This window comes from Gambusia affinis, linkage group LG11 (genome assembly GCF_019740435.1).
Source record: "Gambusia affinis linkage group LG11, SWU_Gaff_1.0, whole genome shotgun sequence".
Lineage (NCBI taxonomy): Eukaryota > Metazoa > Chordata > Actinopteri > Cyprinodontiformes > Poeciliidae > Gambusia > Gambusia affinis.
This window is the reverse complement of record NC_057878.1, coordinates 11,601,165-11,629,070: the sequence shown is the minus strand read 5'-3', so window position 1 is coordinate 11,629,070 and position 27,906 is coordinate 11,601,165. Positions and strand designations below refer to the sequence as shown.

The following is a 27,906-nucleotide window of genomic DNA, read 5'->3' as shown; positions in this document are numbered from 1 at the left end:
ATACATAGAGACAAATTTATTAGGTTTTGGCTACATACAGGTGGAACATGTACTTTTTGATCCTTTGAAACATTTTGCTTTATTTACAGTCAAAGTGCTAAAAACAACTGGAGCGGTTGTAGTCCCAAAATTTATGACTAAATTTCAAAGTCAGGCAGAAGTTTCAATTTGGCTGGCTTTTTCGGTGACAGAGTGAATAACTGAAGAATAGACACAAGCTTTTTCTTTCACAGTTTTTTAACAGAAAAAACAAACATTTAAAAGCAGATGCAGTGCTGAAATAATTCAGCCATCGTGTCGTATCTTTCAGAAAAGGAAATTCTACTCAGTCTGAATGCTTGATCTTACTTCAGCAGATTTATTTAATGAACGTGTGAATAGATGATTAGAACGAGTGGTTATGTCCCCCTTATTAAGATGTCATTCAGAGGATAATACTGATTAAAGTGAGCACATTATTGGAGGAAAGCAGTGTTTTGAGAGAATCCAGGTAGGTGAATCTTTCTTAGTAACTTAACTGCTTTTTGTAACATTTTGAATTTGTGTCTTGAAAGGTGAAATATAGAGTATTTTTCTTTTATTTTTTTATTTGCAACTAGAATCAGTATAAATAAAATCTAATTTGGAATTAAATTTATTAAAAAATGTATTGTTTTTACAATTATACACTAAAATAAATAAAATAATTTCATACTGAGGGAAGCAAGTCTTCAGGTAGCCTACATGGGTTTGACACGGTTTAAGTTACAGATATGAAAAGCAGGCTGGGATGAAATGGTAATGCATTGATATAAAGTGGAGTATAAATTGTCGAAGAGGGAATTGACTCAAAGGGAACATCTGGGCAAACATGAAGTGGATTTTTGATGAATCTATACCTTTAAAAAGTCCTTTAAATACTCAGAAATTGAGTGGCAGAGGAATACCGAAGATGGCTTGAGGAAAGAAAAAGAAACTCAAGCAAGTACACTTTAAAAAAAGCCCAGTACACAGCAGCCATGTTATTTTCTTCACAGAAAAACAAAAGTGTTGCCAGAAATTATTGTTCATGGATATCATCCACCTTTCTTGGTTTCCGGCAACATCAGCTGTTGGTCGTTTTCTGTTCCGCCAAGCAAATTGCTGGCCTTGATAAATTTGGCATGGACGAAAATCAAAGCTGCACGCAGAGAAGCCATGACCTCAATCAGTGTAGCATGTTCAGGATGACGCGTAAAGCTGACTCCGTGCGAGACGATATCACCAAGCATCGCCTCGAGCGGAGAGGACGCTAATCCCTGCGTACAGCCTCTGAAATCCCGTGGAAAGTCTTTTTGGAATCATTGAAGCTGCCACGACGGCATATTAGTACAGATGGTTCCCTGTTGGGACTTTCATGCTTGGCTCATGAGGTGGAGAAAGGGGAGGAACGGTTGGTGTCAAGACTAGTTGAGAGCATCTGTAGAGATCTGGGCCACTGTGTTGCTGTGGACTCTGCGGTTCAAGGGGATTACCGTCGTCTTGGAGGGCAATGAGGTGTTGCCGTTTTCTGACGACCAGTGAGTGCAGTGGAACAGATCCAGGAAGCACCTGTAGAACTGAGAAACAGGACAAAAAAGATAAAAGATACACAGTGAGCAGATTTATCTTCATTTTTAAAAGACAAAGAGTCCTTTGGGTCTCTGTGTCTGTGGATCTAATTCTGCCTTTGTACAGAGTATTCCCTCAAAAATTTTGATCTTTTTAGTTTCCAAATCAAAACAGAGGGCATCACAGCAGGTAATAATAAAGAACAGAACAAACTTCTAATAGCTCAGTGGTTCAATTGTGAAAAATTGACAATAAAATGTGCAATTACTTATAGAGTAATTTACTGTAAATTGTGATTAATATCTCTTCAGGGTGCCGTCATGAAGATAAAAGTATTGTCCTTTCTAGTTATTCTGGAACTGAGCTGTACAAGAAAAAACATGAAAAAATTGCTATTTTATCCATTCATCTTCTATACTAGCAGTGTCACCATTTGCCAACATCACAGGACAAAACAGCTTATCCATAATGACAGGTATATATAGGTATAAATATTGTTTTGTTTTGCACTTTATGCCACAGAAAAAACAACAAAGCACATCAACACATTTCTAAGTAAATATGTTTCTAATGGGGCTTTTGACTTGAAAGGTTCACCAAATGTAACACAAATGATCCAAACATACAGGGAAATAAAAGCACAACAATGACACAAATAAGTGCAGATATTAAGTTATTTGTAGTAGACAAAGAAGTTATAAAAGTTTATAGAAAGTAAGAAAATGCTGAACTTACAGAAATAAACGTTTGACATATTCGATATTTAAGCCCCGAAGGTTTTTAGCAGCATGGGAAGAATAATTTACTAAACATCCCCTCAGTTTGACAGTTTACTGAAAATGTTCACACAGAGAGAGCAACATGGAGAAGATTTAGACTTGTGGAGACATTTAGGGCTGCGAGCACAAAAACAATCGGGGACTGAATGACAAACCAAAATCAGCAGGAAAGAGCAGAGCAACAATGAATGACAAAACTACTAATATAGATTTATGCTGAATGCCATTTGCGTTCCCAGCATGTCACAGCGAGAAGCTCTCCTGCAGCGCATGCTGTGGGGAACGAACTCACTCTTCACACATTGCTTTCTGTTATTTTTTCCCTGGGGCCCTCTTCAGAGCATTTGTGAAAATTCAGAGTAGGTTTTGGAGTAAGCATGTGCATATCCTGGGGGTTTCGGTTTCCGAAAACTAGGTGGCGTTTATCCTGAGTCGACTTACTACCACAGCTTGCACTGTGAACCAACGCTGCTCTGTAGCAGAGCTGTTTGAACAAACTATGAGTCTGTCTTACAGTTTTCCAGAGACATGGCAAGGAGAGTGTGAGAAATGACAAGTCATTTTCTATTGGAACAAAAACTCTGCAGAAATCTTGGCTGATGAAATGTACCGTTTTTTTTTGTTTGTTTTTTTTTTTTTGCTGCAAACAGTAATTTTTCTCAATAAAATTTCAGCCCCGCTCATCACCGGTATTTTTATACTAACTGCATGCTGTCAGGAATGTTACTGTAGCACCTAGAAGGTGCCCATGATGTGGATGTAACTCCATCTCTCACTCAAACATGATGAGGTCCTCTTTAGCAAAGTGGTGTGAAATAGAAACATCATGCATTTAATAAAAAAAAAAATCTGTTTGCAAAAAAATACGTAAATTTAAGGTTGCAAGTGTTTCAAACGTAAACACTGGACTTTCTCCCTGTTTACATTGACATTGCAGGCATTCTCCTGATGATGGCGCTGTGTGAGCAGGTGCACGTGTACGAGTACATTCCCTCCCTGAGGCAGTCTGACCTGTGCCACTACCACGAGCATTACTACGATGCTGCCTGTACACTAGGCGCCTATCACCCCCTCCTCTACGAGAAGATCCTGATCCAGCGCATCAACACGGGGCCCGAGAGCGACCTCCGGAGGAAGGGACGCGCAACTCTTCCGGGCTTCAGCACCATCGACTGTGGCATTTGAAATATAAAACTCTCTGAGCCTGAAAGTCAAATAAAAATAAAAAACTGCATACACTGGTCTTTGATGGTTGACCAAGGGAGAGTTGCAATAAAGCCACAGCAGACAAGAAGAATGAGGCTTACTCGTTTCCAATTAGCCCCAGTAAGAGCATAAGCCATAGCCCTCCTGGGAGGGATCAGCTCCGATGTTGTCTAAAGACCTTGTCTTCTTTAATAACAATTTACTTGACCAGAGACTGGTCAGAGAGGTGAGACACAAAAACTCTGCTTTAGCTGAGCCACGTTAGCTGTGGAGCTGACTAGGGTAGCAACAAATCGGTGTTTTAGGTAGAAAGTCAGTTTTTAATAACATGGTGTGCATCAGTCGTAAAAAAAAATTAAATAATAAAAAAAAAAAGTTTTGCAGTTTTATGGGTGGTAATCCACTTAAAGGAAAAGCCACAGTTTATTACTTGAGATTTCTTTTTTAACAATCCAGAGTGGAGAGAGTGAAGCGAAGAGTCACTCTGAATTTCATAAAAGTCTCCGCACACTGCAGCAACAAAAAGAATGTGCAGTTTTTGAAGACAGATGATCCACATTACTGTACATATCTCCCAGCAGAATCAGAAGCCGCTTCGAGTCGTCACCAGGGTGTTAGTTTCTGACTACTGATGTTATGATTGGTCTAAAGTCACTGTTCTTTGCACGACGACTGACAGTCACCAGTCTGATCACAGTTGAGGTTTTGTTTTTTTGTTTTTTTAGGATGCACTCGTTTTGTAAAAAAAAATGAACGTAAATGGGGGCCAAAAAAAATAAAACGGGTGCTGCGAACAGCCATTACCCCGTGCCTGATGGTCAGCCGAACACTTTCCTCGGGTTGCCTTGTCACTGTTTAGCTAAATGCAGTACACTCTGCGGCAGGACTGCATCGCCATCCACTTTGATTGTGATGCTGTGTGGAACAGCGGTTTTTCCTGCAGTCATATACTTCTCAGCTCTGCCTCAACAATCACCAGCCCCTCAGATTTTAGTTTCTCCTTCTCTGCTCTCATTTCACTGTTTATTGAATGTATTTTTACCACTGCCTGCTTTGGCCAACCCTGTACTGGAGCTCACCTCTGCTGTACTGTCTGCATACATACGTCACAGGGATATTACTTTGGATAAAGTGCATTCCTTACAATTATACATGGTTCAGAGTTGCAATATCCACCCCGGCTCAGAACAGAGACGGTTAAAAATCCGGGATTTTTGGCCAGCAGTGTCTCGGGATTTACTTTGCCTCCAAGTTTTGATTGTTTTATGTTTGCAGTGAGCCGGTGCCACATCTGGCGGTAGCTGTAGAGGTTTAAAGTCAGCACGGGAATGAAGGCCTGAAAATATTTGGCTTGAGGGAAGTGTTTTAATAAATGTGAGCAATCGGTAGTGGTTTGATGAAAAATTTAAAGTTGTTGCATGTGAAGAAAGCGACTGCTGCAGTAGTGTAGAAAGTAAAAAGCTGCTTCTGGGTTTCGACTTGGGTTGGGTATGTGTTTTCAATCTTTATTTTATGAAAAAGGATTAAGTACTTTTAAAATCGAGTGCCATTTTCACTTTTAGTGTTTTATACATGATGTGTTAATATAAATTAGCGATTTTGCAAATACTACGAGAAACTGCCATGGTCGGTTTCTCGTAGTCCTTCTCCGCTCTCATTTCACTGTTTATTGAATGTATTTTTACCACTGCCTGCTTTGGCCAACCCCGATTAAAACCATCAGTTTCTTGTTGTGTAGATGCTTTTTTTATGTGGGACCTCAGCTGTCCAACATACTCGATTGGTTGTTTGGAATTTGTAGGTTTATCATCTCCGTGTTCCGAGATGTTGATTCAGAGAAGTGTTTCTGGCAACAAGAAGTGTTGCCAGAAGTTATGCTTAAAACTAAACATAACTGTTTAGGTTTAAAGATGAGAGATTATAACAAAAATAAAGTGGAATTAGCATTTAGACTTTAATCAAATTCAATAAATATAACATTTAGAACAGAGACCATGTTTTTTGCCTTTCATAGTTCCAGCATTGCACCACAGGTAGCTGCTGCTGCAAGTTGGAAAAGTTTGGCGGAGGAGGAAGAAAGCAAAGTTTTCAAGGGCCGTTGTAACAAGAAGGGGTGGAGGACATGAGACGGAGAAAAAACTGGAATAAGAGAACCAATTTTGGCATGTTTGCCAGAACAGAACATACAGATTGCTCAAGTTATCCATTAATACATGAAGATGTAACATTAAATTCCCCTACTCTCCCTCTCCCTGCATTGTGGAAAGAAAAAACTAATCCTGACAAAAAAAAAAAAAAAAAAGATTCCTATTAATGTCTTTCAGAGAGCAGCTCCTCTTATGAAGCACAGTCCTTTTGGAAATGGTTGCCAAGCACAATTTCAGACCTGGAAAGAAATTTGTCTGAAATGACATTTTAAGGGAACTTCTGTCAAACTACCAGAATCATTTTTGCAAGGTGTATTTCACAGCAAATAATAAAGCAACATACCCCGGCCCCCAACTGATTCTAATGTTGTGGTTGATAACATGTGAAATAACATGTAGTACAACATGCATAAGATGACGCATAATTCAGTGAATTACTTAGAAGTTAGTTTAAAAAAAAAAAAGGTTCATCACATTGATGCAAAATTGTGTAACCATGAAAAGATTTCCCACAATGAGATATTGAAAAGGTTTTAATAAATTCTGTTCAAGCCGTTTCTAGAAAGTGGCCATGCCCTGAGGTCAGTGTGTGCCAAGGTTTTGAAAAGTTGGTTTTAATAATTTTATGCTATTACTTTTTAAAGAGATGCAAGCGGAGGTTCTGGGTTGAGCAGCGCGTTCTCCCACCAATTTGCTGTGCTTGTAAAATTTTCCCTTTAGCAGCACGAAAAACCCATGCAGACATTTAGTTATTTCTAAAACGGCTAACGCAAGTTTAAAACTACAGTTATGAAGGTACTATCATGTCTGCTAAGCAACAGACTGTAGTATGTACCACGGCAGATAGCCCAACTAATTAACCAGCTATCACTAGTTGGCTGTTCTTGCAAAAATGGTGAAATTCTGCACAACAATCAGTCGGACATAAATGTAGTGGGTATTCATTCTGTAGTCAAAGTACTAAATTTAATATATAATGTTAGACTAATATTAAATATGTAGTTTTAGCAGCAGTAAAAAACAATGTCTATTTTTCAACCAAAGCAATTATGTGATGTTTATATATTTTTATTTTCAAATTTACTTATTGATTGGAATTTTTTTAAGTAGTTATTGTACCAAAAGAATGTAATGCGGGCCGATGCATAGTAATAATTATAGTCAATAGTCTCCCTCTTCCCGGTACAAACTAGAAGCATTTGCAAGGCCTGTTGACACTTTTCTTTTTCACAATAAACATGTACCCAACCCCAGACCATTTTAAGAACCCCAGTAATAAGGCTTATACTAAGAATAAGCAATATGAGGATTTTGCAGGCTGCAGGTTTCGCTGCAGGGGTATTAACGTGGTTGTGATTGTAGCACACTGAACGTGCAAAAAGCCCTGAACATATTGTACATTTGTACTTTCTGTTGCAAAGAGCATGCTAGGGCTGAGTCTTAAACTGTGTGTGCTGTGTTGTGCTGAAGATCATTGCCATTAATGTTGTAGGAGTCGACTGTGCTTTAAAGTTTTTGTTGTTTTATTAAAGACTTTTTTTTTGCATCTTTCTTTTACTGCATGCTTGTGGACCACATTGGGTTGTGGTGTAGCATTCAGCTGGTCCCTGATGCCTTCTGGCCACTTCATTTATTCAGTATTGTGCCAAATTCCACCTTAAATTGTTTGTCAGATTTTTAAAGTGGAACACGAACTCAGAATAAAGACACAACTTCTGGGAAATTAAGGTTTCTCTCTGTGACTTTTAAGGTCACAGAGAGGTTTCTGTGACCTTAATAGTTTTTTGTTTTTTTTTCCATCCACTTTGGTACAGATTTTTTTATTGCCAGTGTTAAATACCAGAAGCTGTATAAAATGTTGACATTAGCTTGTGGATAAGTGGTGGAAGAGTACATTGTTTAGACACTGATGATAAAGTTTTTCCTCTTTCAACCCGTTCTCCAGTATTTTTTCCTTTCTCTTGAGGCCTACTTTTCATGTCTTGTTTTGATTTACTATGGTGGGAACTTATGGACCACACTGCCTCTGAAGGATTGTTCAGCATTTAATTTTAGGTTATACTTCAGTGTGATAGGAGGTCCTGTTTCACTCCCAGCAGCCTTAGGGTGATCTTGATTTTTATTATTCAGTGAGTTTTCTTCTTCTTACACTTGAATGATATTTAAATGGAGGATTTCTATGAGTTGAGCTGTTATCTCCTTTTTTACTGTGTGAATAAAATTGTTGAAACATGCCAAAGTGTTAAGTGTCACTCATTCTAAAATTGAAAACCATACCAAAATTATACGATACAGCAAAAAATATACTGTTGCTCACTTGTTTATTCATCAGGATGTAGATTAGAGGGTTGATGACGGTGCTGCTCTTGGCCAGAAGAGAGGGGACAACGCTGGCAACGGGACTGATGATGTTGGGCGGGCCAAATGTTGCCATCATGGCTACGACACCGTAAGGCATCCAGCACAACAGGTAGCACGCTGCTGTAGTCAGAACCATAAACAGTATGTGGTACTCTCTCCTTCTGGCTGACGTCTTCCGGATTTTCCCAACCTGTTGGACAACAACAGAGGAAGGGATCAAAGTTGCCTGAATGTAAAACAACAAAAATGCAGGAATTAAACATTTCCAGGCTCCATTTAAAGAGGAAAATAAGCAAGAAAGACAAGCTGGGCAAAACAAAAAGCTTTGGATAAAGAACAGCTGAATGAATGCAAAATCCTACCCTGATTCAAAAGCTTTCTTTATGTGTCTTTAAGAAGTCGGCTTTTCAACTCAAACTATTTAAAAAAGACCAATGAAGCCTGAACGCTGCACAGAGAGGTAATGGTCAGGCAGTCTGAGGTCTCCTGATTCAAGCTATCCCAACATGATGGATGGATCAGGATGAGAATAAAGTCCAAACTAGTGTTGCATTGTCCAAGTTCAGCTATGCCAGGTGTTCAAGAAGAAAAGTCGGGTGACTTCCTGGACATGTTGGTGAAAGTTTATCCCACAACAAAACATTTCCTTCCAACAGCTCAGACACATTTTAGCATGTCAGAATTAATTTGGCTCAAAATTAAAAGGACTCATCCAGGTAGTGTGAATCTCACATTTCTCACATAATTGTCCACTTAAGTCCAGACCCTCTTCTGGGCTTCAGTGGACAAGCATACATAGGTTGTAAACAAAAAACTATTAAGTAATTTAAGTCACAGTTTGTGGCTATAAGCTTTAGTTCCTTTAAAGGTAATGGTGCATTTTTTAAAAGTAATGAGAATTTCAGGGTTATGAATGCAGTGTGTTAAGCTAAATTTCAAACAAGAATATGAGAAAATTAAAGTAATTATGATCTATAAATGTCCATTCATTGCAACATATCTGGACTAACAAATCATCATCTATTAGAAATGACTAAAAATCATTACCTCTGTTTGCTCCCAGTTCAGTTGAGTTGATTGAATTGTTTTCTAGTTAATTGCCAAATATTTTGCCAGGTGTAATTACATCTCCCTTTTCCTGTTTCTTCAGAACTTTTTATTAACAGGATAAAACAAGAATGAAAGAAGATTATTATTATGAAGATCATTAGCCCAAGGCCAAAACAAAATTACTTCATAATGAATGAAAGTTGTGCAACTACACTGAAATGTTTCCAAAGATTTATATTTCCATGCAACTTTTCTTGTGAGTGAAATCATCTTTAAGTTTGAGAGTCATATAATGTGTTTTTAAGTAAAATTACAAAATTGCTCTTGTACAATACTGATATTTTAATGTCCTCAATTTTTTTTTTTTTCCATTTACGATTTTCTACGTGCAATAATATTTGACCTGTGTTGCAGTGGAGTTTATGTTCGTAGCAGTGCATGATTAATTTAATAATTTAATTATTAACTGGTCAGTAACAAACTTGAGATAAAATTAAAAAAAAACTATAAAAACAGTCATTGTCAAAGGATAATGTTGGAAATAAACCACCTTAATACAAATTTCTTGCTACAATGAAACCATTTGTGTATGATAGCAACTATGTTGCCATCAATGAAATGATTCTCTGGGTTTTAGCAACAATTAGTAACTACAGATCCATCAATGTAATCAATAATTTCTAGTATAACAGGAGTTGGATCTTTTCAATTCCAGCAACAATTAATGAAAATAAAAAAATCCATATAAAAAGTTGAGGAAATAAGCAGAAAGGATGTATAAGTGTATAAACCCAAGCATGAAACTTTCAACCTTTTTTGGATCAGGGTTGAAAGTTTAAGACTTTTAAAAACCAATATGGCTGCTGTGCTCCCTTAATAAAGAAGTTATTTGCTCATCTGAGAGTTTTTATTTATTTAAAGCACATCCAATTAAAGCTTATTTTATATTTGAATGCAAAATATAGGCCGACAGACTCACTTCACTCCCAGTCTGAGTTGTATCTCAATGTCCTTGACTACCATCTGCTTGGCTTTTACAAGTTACAGATTATTTGCTTCATATTTGCCTCAGAAATAACAGGTTTTATTATAAGTCTCACTAAAGGCCTCCCGAGTACCACTAGTAGTCCTTGATCACGGGTTGAGAATCATGGCAGAGTTAAACATTGTGTTCTTCCAAGAATCAAGTAATCTGAGCCTTTAAAGATTATAGTGAGATTACCATATTCATAATGCTCTTTATCTCCAGAAATGCTCCCTGTGGTCTCATGACACACATGCACTTTCTTCTAAATGCCACTTTTCCTGACAGCTTTCCCTGATGAGAATATAAATGATAGAATTTCACTTGAGAAACATTTTTTGTCTAACCCTTTAGATGGATTAATCTGCATGTACGTTTTTCCATGTGCTGCTTTTCTACTTCCTGCTGATTAACTTGTTGTAATTATCTTTGTTTATAAAGTTCATTAAAGAAATTCAGCATTAAAATAAGAGATAAATGACTTCAAACTGAATTACCATCAAGTACGACAAATTAATCCTTCTTTGCTTATACTATAATTTCCTCACATTTGTGTGTAATTATTGTGACAAAAGGCATAATCCCAGTGAAACAAATCCAAATGCATTTCTTTATTCTACTCGACATTAGCGAAATGACGGCTCAAAGACAGAGACAATAGATGTAATGAGTTAAGAGAATGTACTCCATCTAATGTAACCCATGCAGATTTCTTACGTTAGTAGGCACTTTGTGAAAGCTGCTTATTGATACAGTGGGGTCACTCTGAGGTCCAGAGTGCTTTACAAAGGATTAAAGCAACTCCACACCTCTCAACAAGCCTGGGCGGTTTAGGCTTTGTCAGATGAGCAGGCCAGTGATAATCCCCCTGCAACTTTCTCCTGCTCTCCGAAATAAAAGTCCAGTTAATTCATCTTGAGACCCGCAAATTAAATTTCCAATCAAAAACACTTCTAGTAATGGAAATTAATGGAAATATATTACGGATGATAAGACCCCCCCCAAAAAAAAATTAAGAGCAGTTTGAACAAGATGAATTGCAAAATGGATCCTTGAGGAACTCCACAGATTACAGGGAGGGTGAGGAGGAGAAAAGTCTAATTTCAGCCGACCAGATTCTGCAACATAGTTTGGATGTGAATCAAAATGAAGAAAAATACAATCTTGAATCCTACAATCTAGAAGAATGTTGTGACCAAACCTTATGAAAAGCTGAAAAAAGATGCTACAAGTGTCTAACGTGTCCCTCCAACTCATGACAAGCGGCTCAAACTCTTAATTAATTTTTTTAATATTAATGGGGTTTTTTTTGCTAGTGCAATCAGTGTGTACTCTTCTAAAGATTCATTCCCATGGTGACATTGTATGCAACATAAAGCCACACCTAACCAGAAGTGGCAGAGGCTTCCTCAAGCGCCACATGAGATGATATTGACCAGCACCAGCTATATATAATACAAGATGACTTTACTTATTAGTTTTGAATTTGTGTCCTCACATAGAAAGACACACATACAGGACCTATAAGCGGGAGTTTTCTAGCCGGGGGGAAGGAGACACTTTTAGCTCTATATTTCCATATAAAAAGGGCAATAAAGTATGTCAAAAATTTATAAATATGCAATAAAATAATGCATTATGGTGCTTTAATACACAGCAATTTCCCGAAGTCTCACATCAAGACAAACACAATGAAACCGAATGCTTTCTTGAATGTATACACTGCACATTTGACAGGGAAATATCTTTATTTGCAGTTATCTATGGATACACAAACACAAGAGGATTACAACCTCGCCCTGAAGTTTCCAGTTCACTGATCCAGTTACCTGCAGCACCCCACTCCGTCTCTTTATATGAAGTTTTGCCTTTAGGAATGAAGAGAGTTCATCTCAAAAAATGGATACAGGCAGAAAGCTTTCCGCTAAGCTGCTTAAGATGTTTTCCCTATTACACAACATAATACAGCTCAACTTAATTGCATTGTATTCCGGTTTTTGTAAGCTTTTTATTTTTCTCTGTTTCCCAGCGCTTGTTGCATCTTACAGCAAACAGCTTTTTCAATGCTAACTCAGCCAAGGTAGTAACCAAAAATAACATTTCAATGCATGGTGAGGCGTCAACCTAGCAGACTCTGAATACAGGCCAATAAATATGGACATCGGTCAACAGTGGACATTTCTGGACACATTTTAAGGTTTACATGCACCAACAACCCTCCTTCCTCGATGTGGATAAAAATAGAAGAATGAAATTCCAGTCTACAAATCAGTGAGCAGGGAATACAAAACACAAGACACAAATATCTTCTCTGAAAAAGGATGACCAGATCCCAGTAATTGGTATATAGCAACAAAAGAACACAACACGTGAACATAATAGACTAAAAATAGTGCAACAAGACTTATACGCGCTATATCTCCACTGACTGAAGGTAAAATCTACTGAAATGCAGTTAATTTAGATCACAGGTGTCAAACTCCAGTCCACAAGAGCCACTGTCCTGCAGATTTTAGATGTGCCACAGGTACAAAACACTGGAATGAAATGGCTTAATGTGTAGATCAGTTCTCCAAAGCCTTGCTTATGACCTAATTACGCTTTACAGGTGTGGTGCAGCAGAGGCACATCTAAAAGTTGCAGGACACCGGCCCTTGAGGACTGGAGTTTGACACCCCTGATTTAGACACTCTGAAAACAACTCAGAAATGACAATGTGTTTTGTATGAGAACATACACTCGTAGGTGCAAATGTATGTTTTTTTCAGAAAGAATAGTGCTAAGATAAGAAAAAAAATTATTATCTTATATTTAATACTTTTTTCTCTTAACTAAGGACTCAATTAAACCTGGAGGGTTCTGTAATTTGAGAAAAGCTTTAGGTGCTCTAGAGGTAGATTTTAGGTATTAATTTTAAAAAGCCTTTCCCAAAGTTGGTATTAATCTTTGGCAAAGGCATATTTTTAGAATACTGTTGCAAAACTATGGATTAATTTAAAAAAAAACAAAAAAACAACAACTGAAAGATCAAAAGATTGAGATGCTAAAAATAGTTGTGGGACAATGGGCTTAAATTTAGTCAAATAATTGGTGACGTTTGAATACTTCACCAGAAATAGTAGCAGGATAAAGTTGCTCTGGGGAGCTGAAAATATTTAGAGCCACTGTTTGTAATTTTGTCTTCAACATGATGTGCCATAATTGTTCCTCTACAAATAAACACACGTGAATACCGAGCTCCACTGTACCTGTTTCACTGCCCAGAGCAGGCGGCTGTAGCAGTAGATCATCACGAGGATGGGCAGACCCAGGCAGAAGATAAACAGGCAGATGATGTAGGCATGTGACTCGGCGGTCTTAGCGGTCCAGGAGACGGAGCAGCTCGTTCCAGCCCCCTCTAAGCCGTAGCTGCTCCAGCCAAGGAGAGGAGGCACTGTCCAAAACAAGGAGTACAGCCAACACCCCCCAACAGCAAACAGGGGCTTCCGGTAGTCTGGTCCGCGCTTGTTGTAAACAGTCAGAGTGCTGTAGCGGTCGTATGAAAGGATCACCAGTGAGATCAGGGATACAATACCTGGGGAACAAAAAACAAAGAAGTGGAGGTGTTAGGTACTGAGAGTGGGATGGAGATCACAAACATTCACTCAAATATTTTATGCTGAATTTTTCTATTTTAGATGTCCTTCAACTTCACTCATTTTCCCCGGAGAATTTACTCACAAAGAAGCCGCCGCCCGTACATCACTACTCCTCCAGATATGTGACTAACAATAACAAATTAGAGACTTTAGAGACAGCAACCAAAATAATTCTTATGACAGGTGATTAAATGAAGAGCTCCTCTCAACCGTCAGCTGACTCCTTCATTTCTAGCACTCTGAGGTGCAGCAAAGCCTTCACTGCTGCTTGAGTTAATAATTTCTCACTGAGCAATAAATTAAACCTGGTTCATCATTTCCACATGCGCTGATTTATGGTGATATTCTTTTCAAACTCGATTCTCTGAAAGGTACTTTGACCACCAACCGCTTTGTTCGTGTCCAATTTTTCTGAAATCCATGCATTGCTCTCACACATCTCGAACATATTTGTTTTTGATGTGCGGGTTTGAGTAAAAAGGGAAAGTACAAACGATGAAAATGGTAAATGGTCGATACTTGGATAGTGCTTCTAGTTCTGCTCTGCATCCCCAGAACCAGAACCAAACATGGAGAAGCAGCATTCAGATTCTATGTGCCACAAATCTGGAACAAACTTTCAGAAAACGGCAGAACAGCTGAAACAGTGACTTACTTTGAATCAAGATTTGAGTTGCCTTTGAATATTGGCCAACATGTTTGATGTGTTTTGACAATTTTGATGATGGCACTTGTCAAAATGTAATGTTTGTCACTGGTTAACTGTACTTTTTTATGTCTTTTTATTGTGTTTTTATTATGTAAGGCACTTTGAACTTAATCGATGAAAAGTAGATCAGACCACTTTGTTTGGCACCAACAACCACGCCAAGCTCAAAGTTACTGTAACCTCTTTTCTTCCCCGATTCTGGTGCTCAGTTTGATCACCAGCTTTCTTTCCAGTCTTCTTTCTTTCTAGATGCCTAAAGGCAACAAGTTGCTGCCATAGGATTTCTGATCTGCTGTTATGTAACTGAACATTTTTCGTAAGTCAGATGGCAGGGGTATCTGTATGGAGAGTAACTTCAACAGAAAAGTCTGACAAGGAGCTTTAATCACAGATAAAAGTAAAAGAACCCAGTGAAAGTCTCTGTCCTTCTTGTGCTTTTCCCGCTTTGTTCTGTTCGTAACAGGTTGTAGCAGCTCTCAGCTTAGCTGTCATTCTCGAAGGTTTCTAAGATGCACACCCCATGGGAAAAGAGGGTGGACACAGAGTCAAGATCTGTGCACATCCAGTGCCTGGTACTACTCTGGGTTTCTGGGTAAGACTCTAGTGGGATTGATGTCAAGAAGAATAAAGATTAATATACGACATTTATGCTTTCTTTAACAAGTTGTTTAAGAAAAAAACAGGAGTTTTCTGTTAAGGTTCAGAAGGACTGAGTTACAACACAGCCAGGGGAGACTTTCATGCTACATGAAGCACGTAACGAGGATTTCCATTGAGAAATTGCCTCTTTTCCTAAACAGTCTGGAAGTTATTAAAATCCTGTCTATGGCAAAAGAAAAGGAAAAAAGAAGCTTTTAACTGATTTCCTTTGTTGTTTATATTTATTTCCTGGAGCATTTGCTGTTCTCATGATAATAATAATACCAATTTCAGTTTATTTCCAAAATTGACGTTATTATATGTATATGATTTTGGTTATTCTACCTGTATGCCTTCAGCTGGGAAGTAATTTCATTTTCATTAGAAACATCTGCTTTTAGTTTGTGCCAGATTAGAAATAAACCCCCCCAACACTACGGCTCGCCGCTGGCTTTCTCGCAGCGTGCAAATGGAGAAGAGTTATCACAGGGCAGTAGCACCTGTTCAATCTCTGGATTTACAAAGTTTTTCTTTCTCATCAGTCAGCCAAGTCAAAAGACGTTTGCAAATTTTTTTAAACCTTTTTATAGAGCATTAATATTTGAAAGGATATTTGCTTTGTAACCAAACACACAGCAGTCATATTGCCAGTGTGGATTAAAGCATCTGTGCTGCTAGGCACTGTTAATCACAGGACTGATGTGCAATACCACCTGTTAAGCTCGTTTTCCACAATTAAATCCATTCTTATTGGCTACAATGTTACAGTACTTTAATTTGTCACTTAGCCACCGTACTATTATGGCAATGTTATGTAAATGAAAGCAAGGAAAATGCAATAAATATTTTCTTCACTTTACTAACAATGACATCAGTATAACACACAGCTTAAGTCCTGTATTCTTTCATTTTATTGCATTAACAGAGTTTAACCTGCAGAGACCAGAACTAAACATGGTTTATTTACCACTGCTTTCTGAAGTCGTCTGCATGTTTTTTTCTTGGCTACCTGTAATATTAAAACTATTTCTGTTTTAATAGTTTATTGCAAGAAGTGTCTTGTTTGTACATTTTGCTAATTAATCAAATTTGTGGTGAAAGTTTAAAAATTTAAGATGCAACTTGTTCAACCATATCATTCCAGACTTGCAATAAATCAAAGTTAAAACAACAACCGTCTCTACAAAACAATCAGCCAAACTACACAAAAAGCATCAAGCATGAAATTTCATCCAGTAGTTGCCTTAACTTCTGAGGTACTACCATTAACCATAAAACCCAGAATCAGCAGCTGACCTCTAGTTTTGTTTTACTGAAAGCTCTGCTATTGTCTCTTGACTTTGGTGTGTTCAAAAATAAATGACAAGAGTGAAGAGGCTCAATCAAACTCTATTTATGACAAGAAAATCCCTCTGAAGGAAAAAAGCAAGCGACTTGAAGATTTCTCTCTGCAGGTGGTCTGTTTGTTGTCTTTTAAGGATCAGTCTCAGCAGACTGAGGAATAAACAGACAGTCTTATTTAAAGGAACAGCAAGAGGAAATGTTTGAAGAAATTTGTCTTCTATAGTATTTCGAACTGACAGACCTGACATTGCAGAGTATATTGAAGAAAAAAAGTAAAGAAAAATAGTAAAGCACAGATTATTATGTAGCAAAATAATAAAAGTTATTATACCTATCTTTTTTGTTACATTAAATATTGGGTTTTATATGTGTTGACTTATTTGTTTTAAATTTTACAGAACTAACATAATATTTGACATATAACACAAACTAGTAAAATAAAGGAACTCAGATATCAAAATTGCTTACTATGCATTACATTTGGATTCAGCTCCCAATGAGTGAATATTTTTAAGAACCACCATTCACTTCAGTCATGGCCTCTTGGAGTAAGTCTCTGCCAGCTTTACACATTGTTATTGCGCAATAGCCCCAAACCTCACAACTCTCCTGGACTGACTACTGACCAGCTCTCCGTCCAAAGGGTCCATAAAATCTCTAAAACCCTCGTGTCTTACTCTGAGACAGGTTTAGGGGAGATAATCTATCCGAGCTGGTGTCAAGAGAGACTCATCTAGCCTTCTGTAAGTTTAAGGTCCTTCAGCTGTGCACCCGTTACCTGATGTGTGCTGGAAAATGTTCAGAGTACTTCAATTCTGCTGATTACTTTCAGACAAAAAAAAAAAAAAAAAAAAAAACAACAAAAAAAACTCGACAAAAGCCAAGTGCATCACAAGGCCAACACAGCAAAACACAAGAAATGCTGTCCAAATATTGTTGTCTTTAATAAAGTTCTCTGTCAGTGATTATAAAACTCATCACTTTAACTACATAAAAGCAAAGTAATGAAAAGCATATTTATGAAATATAAATCTAAATTTGTCAGAATCTATATTTAAAGGCCTGTTTGTGATTATAAAATGTATGTTTTGCCCAATTTATTTACAGTAGGGCTGTTGTAAACAAATATTTAAGTAAACTGTTGATTATTCTTACAATAATTTTTCACATTTGAGCTTCCCTAACAATAACTTTTCTGTAGTTTAGAAAATTAACTCGTAACAATAATAGCTCACTTTCTAAGTTAACCTGAAGAAAAGTTATACAAAAACCTGAAATTATATTCAATTTATTGATAAAGAGGCAGGCTCACAAATACACTTATGAAAGATGTCTATACTCCAGGTTTTGTATTCATCTCCAGTCAGTTTAACAGATGAACTCTCACCTTGCCCAAACATTTATAGCTTTTATGTCCATGTTGGCGACGGGATTTGACTCCTGCATTTGTCACGCACATAAACTCATCTACCAGCTATGCACCGTCACGATGCGCTGCGCCACCCATTTGTTGCCACTGGGATGATATGAAATTTATTTTCCGGGGTTAGTCAGTAAAGCTACACATCTAAAGCAAAGCCGCCCACAGTGTTCAGTCTATCCGCTCACCTGTATAAACAATCCCTCCGTGCTCGTCCCCGCCGTTCGCTCTGAACCAGCAGCTCCGGGAAGAGAAAAGCTGCCGCACTCAAAGCATCGCTCCCGTCATTTTGAGAATGTTTATTGGTTCCCCGAAAAACAACAAAAATCCGGATATTATCATGAATCAGTAAAATCCTCCCAGGCCGAACTTGAAAATTGGACGTTATGCTGCTAACACTTAGCTTTCGTCAACAACTCAGGCGGAAGTGAGAGCGCTGCGCAACGCAAATAAGGAATGCGGTGCATTAAATAATAAAACATAACTTAAGGAAGCTTCGAGGCAGGTACATTTTTCTTCAGGAATTTTAAGAAATCGAGTACCTAGAATCCTTAGAATCACCTCAAATAACTCCAGGAATCGTTTCAGTCCTAATTTACAGTGAAATAACTTGCAATTATCTGGGAATTTCAGCTCCTGGGAATGGATTTTTATTTATTTATATATTCACAAAGATGCAATTGACATATTTGTGGTCTAATGCTATTTTGCAGACGTAAAATCTAAATTTCCTCAACTAAAACACTGAAATAGTGTTTTATTTTTCTTTTACAATATACTCAAAAATATACCCTCATGTGTTTTGTGATCTGTCTACTGTTTAGACTTAACAGAAGCTTTAAATACAGGTTTCATACATATTTTCCAAATGATCTTGCAGATAAACTGAACTATTTATTGAACAAGTAAACAAAGTTGCAGAGAGTTATTGTCCTGCACAGGCTGGCAAAGCTGATTAAATTAGAGGAAAAACTAAGCAAATAAACAAAGGGGTCAGGCAAAGAAGAGAAAAGATACCAGAAAAAGGGACGACTGTGTGTCATATTTATCATATCTTAACACTGCATTGCATTATATTAAATTTGGATATTATGCAAAATATGAGCAAGACTTTTTCGAAAGCTTGATTAATAGAAGCTAAACTCATTGTTGAAAGTCTGTGACTAAGAGCTGCAGGATACAGAATTAATTTCCTTGAGTATTCAATATGAACAAAGGAGGTCACTTCTTATTAGCAGGTGTGCTGCTGTTGTTTGATACGGTATGTAGATTATAGCCTTATCTACCATCTCACCACTTCATTAATTCGACAACCATTTCTTTAAAAGAAAGGACCGGAGAAAGCTCTGGGGTTTATAAAGCAACATTGCTTTAAGGTAAAAAAAAATTTTTGTTGCTTTCTCATGTTGCTGAAGCAGTTTTACTTTCTGTAGTTGCCCGACATTGTAGATGTGCCAACTTTAGCAATTACATGCTTTATTTAATTAGCTTTTTATCAGTTCTCTGTAGCATTTAGCTGTGCCAGGATTTAAATTAAAAACATAACACAAAAGGTAAATTACATGCCAGAAAGGCAAAGACCAAACATCTATTGAAATTCATAATAGCAGTAGCAATAAGAGCAACTCGTGCCCATTTCTTGTTCTTAATTCTTTTATTTTACACAATGCAAATGTTCACGCAGCTTTTTGTATGGAAGCTATCATATTTTAAGTTCCCTATTTCTACTTGCAGAAATATAGGGAATTGATCTTTCTTTCCTGAGACCGCTCAGTATGACAGTGTTTATCAGTTTTCTGTACGTGGCTCTTTGCCTGGGGACAAATTCATGGCTGGCACAAGTGCTCCAGTCAGTTGCACCAATTACAAGATCTATCTATTGCTTATTGACATAATGTGAATTGGGTGAACCCACTGGGTGTACAGGGCAAAATTACAAATTGCCTTTTGAGTAAATGCAATTAACCAACGTCGTGTCAAGCTGACCTGGGTTAAAACACAATTCATATTCACTGACAAACAGGTTAGGTACAGACCTCAAACGTAAACTGCAAAGTGGCGCAGTGTAGAATGGGTAACTTCTTGATGAGTAAATTCACGTTGTTGTCCAAATATTAGCACCACTGAACCTGTGGTATTTAAATGGCAATAAGTCAAAGCAGGTGTGTGGTTTACCTTCATGTATGATCAGTTCCAAATTGATCGGGATGTACTCAAAAGAAAGCCGGAGTTCACTTTCATCATGAGACTGCTTAGCCTGACCGGGTCAAAAAAGCCAGATGCAGCAAAGATATGATGATGCAGTGAAAAACTGAGGCTTCTTCCCAGTACAGGCCACAGGAAACATAAGATAAGAGATAAAAAAATAAGACAAGAATACAATTACTGAGGGCATGCAGTATGTCACAGAAACAACTAAATCTTTTTGTTGCTCTAAATAACCAGCAGATTGAAAGCAGACGAACACCCTTCCCTACACCCAGAATGTTTGATACTGTGCAACAAGCGACTGAACGAGATCTATTCAATAAATAAAAGTGGAACATCTTTTGAAGAACATATGAAGAGACCCTGTCTATAAAAACAAAAGTCTTTAATCGAGAAAAAAAACCCCGGATTGATCGACCTCAGTAAAATATAGTATATACATTAAATAAATCACAATACAACACTGTATTTACAAGTACAAGTCTGTTTTTTTTCCCAACATTTGGTAATGTTAAGATCCTCTGTAGTGACATACCATACTGAGAGGCGTGCAAATGCAAGGCCAAGTTACAAAGAAGACCGTGTCATTTTAAAAACCATGCTTACTTGAAATGAACGCTATCAGCAGACAGGAATGCTGTGAAAGCTGGCAACAGGTAGATAGGAATCTCACATGTACAAGATAAAAGTCAAGACATAAGACTGAGAGCAGATGAGCATGAGTCATCCCGCTCAGGCTGGATCCTGGCATTTGACTCCATATAAAAAAGCAAAAGGTAAACAGATTGAAAAGGTGAAAGCACATTAGACGAGATATGACACAGATGTTGGAAAAGATGCCAGATGTCTGTGTCTTTGCCATTCCTCAGGAGAATAGATGAGATCCTTTGTGCACCTTCCTTGATTTTTATTCCTGTTTGAATCAAGCCTGCTTGGAGCATATGGCGATCAATTGTGACACTGCAACTTAATTCAAAATAATGCAAATTAATCTTTGGTTATGGTTCTCTGGTTAGTCTCCTGGCAATCTTATCTGAAGTAAAAGCAAAAGAGCAGGAAAAGCAGCTTGGTGAAATAAATTATTAAAGTTAAGATTGACTATATCTGATTGGTACCCACAAAAACTGTCAATGATTGTGTACTGCTGCCCCAACAAGGGAATTAATTGGTAAAATGCCAAAAGACTGTACAGTGCCCAGTATTTTTCAATTACTATCTAAACCTTAAAATACGAATACAAACACCAACTTTGTATTTTTTTGTAAATTTGAAAGGAATAGACTTTCATTTCTAAGAATCACAGCCTGCTTTCCACCAGATATGTCCGTATTGTGACACAACAGAATATACAGGAGAATTCAGAAGGGCACTGGATCAAGCTTTATTCATGCAGAAATTATGCCCCTTCAGCACAGCATAGAGGCCCCAGGCAAAATGAAGTCCAAACACCTGCTCATTTTTAACACAGCATGAAATATTCAAGGCTTTTGGATGAGAAATTATCATAATGCTTCTCCAAAATCCCCACTGTGATGATAAAAAAGCAAACAGACATGAATATAGAAACAAATAAGACTAAGTTCAAAACTGCTCCATAAGTGCAGAGAAATTGGATATGTTTTGATTACTGTGTGAGGAAATGTACGTGTCTCAATAAACTTTTTCTGTATGCAGAGAATTGCTAAAGATTTTGTCATGTTAAACCAAAAGTTTTATTGGATTTATGTAAAACAGCTGATAATCCAAAATCCAAAGAGATATTTTTGCTCTTTATCCTCTTAAAGAAAAGGTTGTCTTAATAAAGATGGGCTATTAAATGTTTTTGAACAGTTGCTAATAAAATAAATTTATTCTATGATTAAATTAAATAAAAAATTACTACGTACAATTTTAGCTTTAGAGCTAGGAGAAATAGCAAACATGCACAAAAACAAAATAATAAAAAATGTTTTTCCATTTAGAGCAGTGGTCCCCAACCTTTTCATTACCGCAGACCGGTCAAGACTTGGCAATTTTGCTGCGGCCCGGGGGTGGGGGGAGGAGGAACCGTCAATATTTAATTGTTTCTTGCGTGGCCCGGTACCAATTGGTCCATGGGCCGGTACCGGTCCGCGGCCGGGGGTTGGAGACCATTGATCTAGAGCATGGAAAACAAAAAAACATATAAATTCTAGTCTTAATGACAAAAAATTTGACTATACAAAGAAATGATTCCCTGTGCCAATTGTCAATGTCTGAAAACTGAAAATGTCCATAAATTATAACAAAAAAATGCTTGAAGTGGACTTTTTAAAATGTTCCTGTATTTAAAAACGTCTCCCAATTGTTTATCAATTCAGAGTTTTACTTTTTTTTAAGGAGTATGAATCTGAGAATAAAACGTCAGAGCACCGAAATTTCTTGAGAAGTAACTCAACTCGCAAATAGCCTTCACTTGTGACTAGTTTATGCTTTTGAATAAATGCAGCAGTTTTGTGAAAGCCTCAGAGGTTTATTAGAAAAGATAAGCAAACAAACAGCATCATGAAAGCCAAGAGACAGAGCAGACCATTCAGGGATGAAATGCTAAAAGCAGAGTTAGCTTATGAAACAATATTTCAAGCTTGAACAAGTCACAGAGCTGTCTTCAATCAATCACCTGAACAAGAAAAGTGAATGGCACAGCAGCAAACCTGCTAGAATAAGTTATGTTCACACAGCAGGTGAATGTGACCCTAATCTGATATTTTCGCCCATAAAACAGTCAGACCCAATTTGCCATTTTCCTTTGACGTAGCAAAGATGCATAAAATCCAAATAATTTACGATGAGGTTTGTGGTCGTAATGAGTCAAAATGTGAAACGGTTCAAGGGGTGTGATTACTTTTGAGGCACTGTATCAGCAAGTGGCAGCAAAATTAAGCCGTTTGTGTCGGTTTTCCACACTCTTGACATTATTGAAAGTGGAAAACCAGAAATTATCTGAAGCCTCACAGCAAATTATGACAGCTTTAAAAATCACGCCTTGAAATAAGCATTTGCTGTCCACGTTGCCTCTTGTACTTAGCAGCTAATGGAATCTATTTGCAATATTTTAGAGTGACATTTGGTCTTTCACTTGCAGCTCAAGCCTAACCACTGCCTATCATTTAACGTCACAGAATGACAAGTAAAATAGGTAAAATTATTGTAGAAATGGCAGGTAAAATGCTTATGAAGAACTTTGCTATTACATTTAACATCAGGGGACATATTATTATCGGCTCACTATGATGACTCTGTAGCTGTTTGACTGCTGGTTCTGGTCAAATCAAGCAAAGGGAAATGTCCATGTTGAAGCTTTTCAGGTAAGTGATGCTCTGAACCAAAGGATCTTCTAGTAATTGGTAAAAACAAATTAGTTTTTGGGCTTTTCATATGTATTAATGCTAAAGCTGTTTGGGTTGGGTTTATTCGTTCACTCACACCTGTTGGCCCAGTCTCCAGGGACTTCACATTGATTTCACCTGTTCAGTGTTTAGCTAGTATCCCTGCTGAACCTGCATATTGCAGCTATTGTTGGCTGCAATATGCAGCTAACAAGAATGCAAATGAGCTCAGCAGTCTTATCTAATATTTCCAGAAGCGGTTACTACAGAAACCAATTTGTTACTCTGTCACACCACCTTCTGGACAGATATACAAAAAGCCTTCAGCCAAAGGCTCTGCAATCCCCAGCATCGGCATCAAAACATAATCCTCCCCTGACAGCGTTTAATAAGAAAAAAAAACTAACCTTAGTGTTTGTCTTTAAGGGAAAGTGGATCTTGAGCACAGTGAAATAGTTTGTAAAAATTGGATTTTAGTTTTCTATAGCGAGTGCAGATTTGAGCAGACATTTTACTTGATAACTAAATTAGCAATTTTTCACCATTTTCAAACTGTCACAGTTGTCGTTTGTGCATCACAGCGCAAATAATATGGTAAATAAAACCATCTTGCTCTGCAGTAAAAGTCCCTTATGAAAATTAATTAGATTTAACCCAACTCTGAAATATTCAGTAATAATATAACACTTGCTAATGTGCATATCAGAATAATAGTGTGTTATCTTCTAATCTTGCCCAAACAAACACTTTAAAGCTCTGAATGAAAGCAGATTTGCCACATTTAAAATAATTGTTTTTATAATTGCATTGCTACCCAAGTAGAAACAACATTAGTGCCTCTAATCTCTGTCAGCCTCTCTGTCCTGATTGTACAACAAGAGAAAAATACTTCCAGCGCAGCATCTAATTAGGTTTGACAATTTAAGAGATTTGCTGCCATTTCAAACTTTACTGAAATAGTTAGCTTATTGAAAATCTCTGTTCATTTCAACTAGTTTATAATCTGTACTGTATGTTAAAATAACTATAACTGGAGAGACAGCTCAAGGTCAGAATGGAGCAATTATCTATTGACCACTTCTGCACTCGCGCTTCACCACCTGTTGCTGCCAGTCAGATGGCTGAAAGGCAACACATTTACCTTAATTGCAAGAGTTTATTTCAGATGTGTAAAATGATTATGAAAGACACAGATAGTTAATGAGTGGAAACCAAAGATTCTTCAACTATTAAGGTAGCCAGGGAGAGTGCAGTGCCTAATAACCTGCCAATGTCTCTATGAATATGTCTGTGATCTGGCTGACTGCAAGAGCCCCAGATCATAGTAACACGCCTTCAGCCTTGTACAGAAGGTATGATGGGTGTATCACGTCCTCTGCCTCTCTTCTTCTGTAACAGGGTAAAATCTGGATTCATCAACATACATGGCATTTTTCCATTGATCCAAACTCCAAACTTTATGTTGCCCAGCAAAGTTTTTTCCCTGGTTACCCTCACAGGTCCAGTACGTCCAAATTTCTGAATAATGCATAGGATGGTTTGTCATCAAATTCTGGAAGTTCCAGAAATCCCCTTAGATTGCTGAAACTTCTAAGGGCATCCACTAGACTAGCTGTAATCTATTACAGATTACAGTCTGTAATCAGGACTGTGACTATAATAATAATAATAATAATAATAATAATAATAATAATAATAATAATAATAATAATAATAGAGGAAGTGGGTTGTGGTCTAAGAGAGAAATTCAAATAATTGGCTTTCCGCCCCCCACACTTAAAATTTAGTGGAATTTTACATTAAATTTCATAAACTGGAATTTAATGGCATGCAGTTTTTATTACTGGATACCACTATAAATGAACATATTTTTCCTGACCACATGGGTGTGTCTTCTGACATGGTTGTTTAAGAAACAAGGCTGATCAAAGCCATCAGCTGAAATATGATCATCTATGTAATAACTATCCAAAACCATGTCTCTTTTGCTAAATATGGGTGGCGACTGTTTGCTTTAGGGCTTTATAGACAGGCAGTGTGCTAGAATCTGATGGGATTTCATTGTGAAGTCAAGTCAGCCATCCTTTTTTTTTTAAAAAAACGCATCGTAAAGTAGTTTAAGAAATGCTGCAGATATGTGTAAAAACTGTAGCTATTCCAAGTCTAAATGGGAATTTGTTGAACAAAAATATCTCTCTGTTCCTTCTTCCTCCTGTGACATCTGTGTCTTGCACGTTACACGTTACATCTGTCCCTCATGTAGGATTTATGCCAATTACATTGGTTATTTATGTTTGTTTCATAATTAAAAGTTACACTGAAATAAAAAAAATACAAAAAACAAAGTCGAATCAATGCATTAAATCGCAAAAACAAATTGAGTTGGACACGTTCTGCAGGAGATTGTGAGAACAGCAGAAGACACGTACCGAAGCAGGAGTTGATGAATCCGTACCAGCTGCAGCCGCCGCGCCCCAGCAGCCACTTTCCCCGGATGCTGGAGGCGAAGCTGAGTGTGGTTCCAAACAAACACACCAGCATGTCGCTGACGCTGATGTTGAGCAGCAGCATGTTCACCGGCGTGCGCAGCTTCTTGAATTTGCAGAACAGCAGCAGGACTACGAAGTTGTTCAGGAAGCCGAAAGTCATGATGAAGCCCAGGACGACGGAAAGCACGACGAAGCCCGCCGGGGAGAGCTTCGCCGCGCCCGCGGACGCGTCGCCGGTCTCCAGGCCATCGCTCTGGTTGAAGCTGTAATTCACAGCACCCTGACCAGAAAACATCCTGCGGTTCATTCATCTAACTCTGTCTTTGATCTGGAGAAGTTTGGTCGCACTGGACAAAGCAACCGTGCGACTCATTTCATACGTGGAAAGTTTTTCGTCTGTTGTTGTTTTTTAAAGCAGTAGTTTTCTCAAGTTTTTCCCTGGGCTGATTTTGCTCGCACAACCCGAGAGCCTCGTGTTAAGTTCAAAACGCACATACCTCCAAAATGAAAATTCCTTTCCAAGAAGAAAAAAAAAAGGGGGGCCACCTGTTAACCTCAATGCATCACTCCTTCTGCGTTCAGCGCGCAGAAATTTGATCAGCTTCAGCTGATGAACCTCACATTTCTGCTAAAAAGTCTACACCATGCCAGGTTAAATTGAATTAATACTACTGTATTAATGCCTGTCAGGGAAGCCTGTCATCTTCAAGTGCATTAGAGTTGATTGTAATCCGTCCTCAGTGCAGACTCCAGCAGGATTAACGTGGTGTGGTTTCCACCAGCTTTAAAGGCACGGCTGCTTTTACGTCACGAAAGACTGTAGCGCTTTGGTCGACTGGGGAGGCGCGAGTGTGTTTTTATGGCATTTGTTTTTAACGCTAAATATGCATTTAAAAAATGAAAACATCTCAATTAATTTATATTATTAAGGTTTTCAATTTTGATGTGTTGGTTCATATTGGAAAAAAAAGGGCAGTCTTGGTAACACAGAGGTTAGCAAATGCAAAAGAAATGTTTTCATTCAGAGTTAATTATCTGAATGAAAAGAAAGTTTTAAAAGAAAAAAATGCCATCAGCTGGTGTGAATACTGACTGAAAGACCTGGGGCAAGTAGATGAAGCAGCAAAAATTACAAAAAATAAGATGCAGTGCAGATGCCCGGGGATGGTTTTACATCACAGCCTGCGGTGTCATTACATCAAGAGGGGCAGAAGTGCTGAAAACAACAAAAAAGACAAGGTTTCTTGAAGATAGCATCTTTTTTTAGCCACAGTCCAGACTTAATTTGTTAAACCAGATCAAACCTTAAAACATTTTCATTGATGGCTGCAGACCAGGGCAGTAACTTTTTAGGGTGGTAAAGCTCAAAGAAAATAACACACACATACACCAGCCATCTTTTTTCCCTTGATAAATGAAACTACTCGCTGTATTAAAAAAAAAAAGAAAGAAAAACATTTTTCATCCAGTTTGTTTTTTTTCTGATAACACGTATTGGCTCTCACCTTCAGTTGGAGTTTGGTTTCTCATATCTCTCAGAATGACGTGCTATCCATGTTTCTGTCAGAATGCCATTGCTCACTGTCAGCTTTGTTGGGCAGATAAGGTTTATTCTTTAGAAAGTACACTTTAATTAGCAAACAATCCACCTCTCATCAAAGTTGCACACTAAATGCACAAACTAGAGCCACACAACTCTACAACAGAGAATCCTTTGAATTATTTCAAAGGATTATGAGATTAATTATTTCATCTCATATTTCATCTCCATGCTACTTGTTTCTGAATCGCTATGTTTGTTTTGTTATAGAACTGTATAGACTTTGCATTATATCTTCACAAGAGAATTGTCATGACCCCACTTAGCAGTAAATACCTTTTGATGCTGATACTCTTCCTCGACATTTCCAAGTGAAGAGAGCTCAAGAAAATTGCAGATTCCGTTGATGTAGCTACACAGGAGGAGTTCTTGTTGT

The 27,906-nt window shown here is 37.7% G+C and overlaps 2 protein-coding genes across 2 annotated transcripts in view; one reads left to right on the top strand and one right to left on the bottom strand.

Moving 5' to 3' along the window:
* The window catches only part of st6gal2a (ST6 beta-galactosamide alpha-2,6-sialyltranferase 2a), a 51,110-nt gene extending 43,175 nt beyond the window's left edge, over nucleotides 1-7,935 (top strand). The window contains exon 7 of the mRNA XM_044132547.1: nucleotides 3,286-7,935. Within this exon, the coding sequence (XP_043988482.1) occupies nucleotides 3,286-3,533 (248 nt within the window). The 3' untranslated portion in view covers nucleotides 3,534-7,935. The remainder of the gene's footprint in view (nucleotides 1-3,285) is intronic.
* Nucleotides 2-26,765, bottom strand: tmtops2b (teleost multiple tissue opsin 2b). Its single transcript, XM_044132548.1, has 4 exons — nucleotides 25,871-26,765; nucleotides 13,385-13,710; nucleotides 8,019-8,252; nucleotides 2-1,577 (listed from the first exon to the last, which is right to left on the bottom strand). Exons 1-4 carry the CDS (start codon nucleotides 26,235-26,237, stop codon nucleotides 1,425-1,427), a joined length of 1,080 nt encoding a protein of 359 aa, XP_043988483.1. The 5' UTR covers nucleotides 26,238-26,765; the 3' UTR covers nucleotides 2-1,424.
* Between the last annotated feature and the right edge of the window lie 1,141 nt (nucleotides 26,766-27,906).

What these genes read in the sequence shown, in the direction of transcription:
- tmtops2b (XM_044132548.1), bottom strand. Translation starts at nt 26,237, where the DNA reads ATGAACCGCAGGATGTTTTCTGGTCAGGGTGCTGTGAATTACAGCTTC. An exon ending in ATTCATCAACTCCTGCTTCG is followed by an intron (nt 13,711 to 25,870) that starts GTACGTGTCTTC and finishes TTTGTTCCCCAG; the next exon opens with GTATTGTATCCCTGATCTCA. An exon ending in ACATCCTGATGAATAAACAA is followed by an intron (nt 1,578 to 8,018) that starts GTGAGCAACAGT and finishes CCTGTTTCTCAG; the next exon opens with TTCTACAGGTGCTTCCTGGA.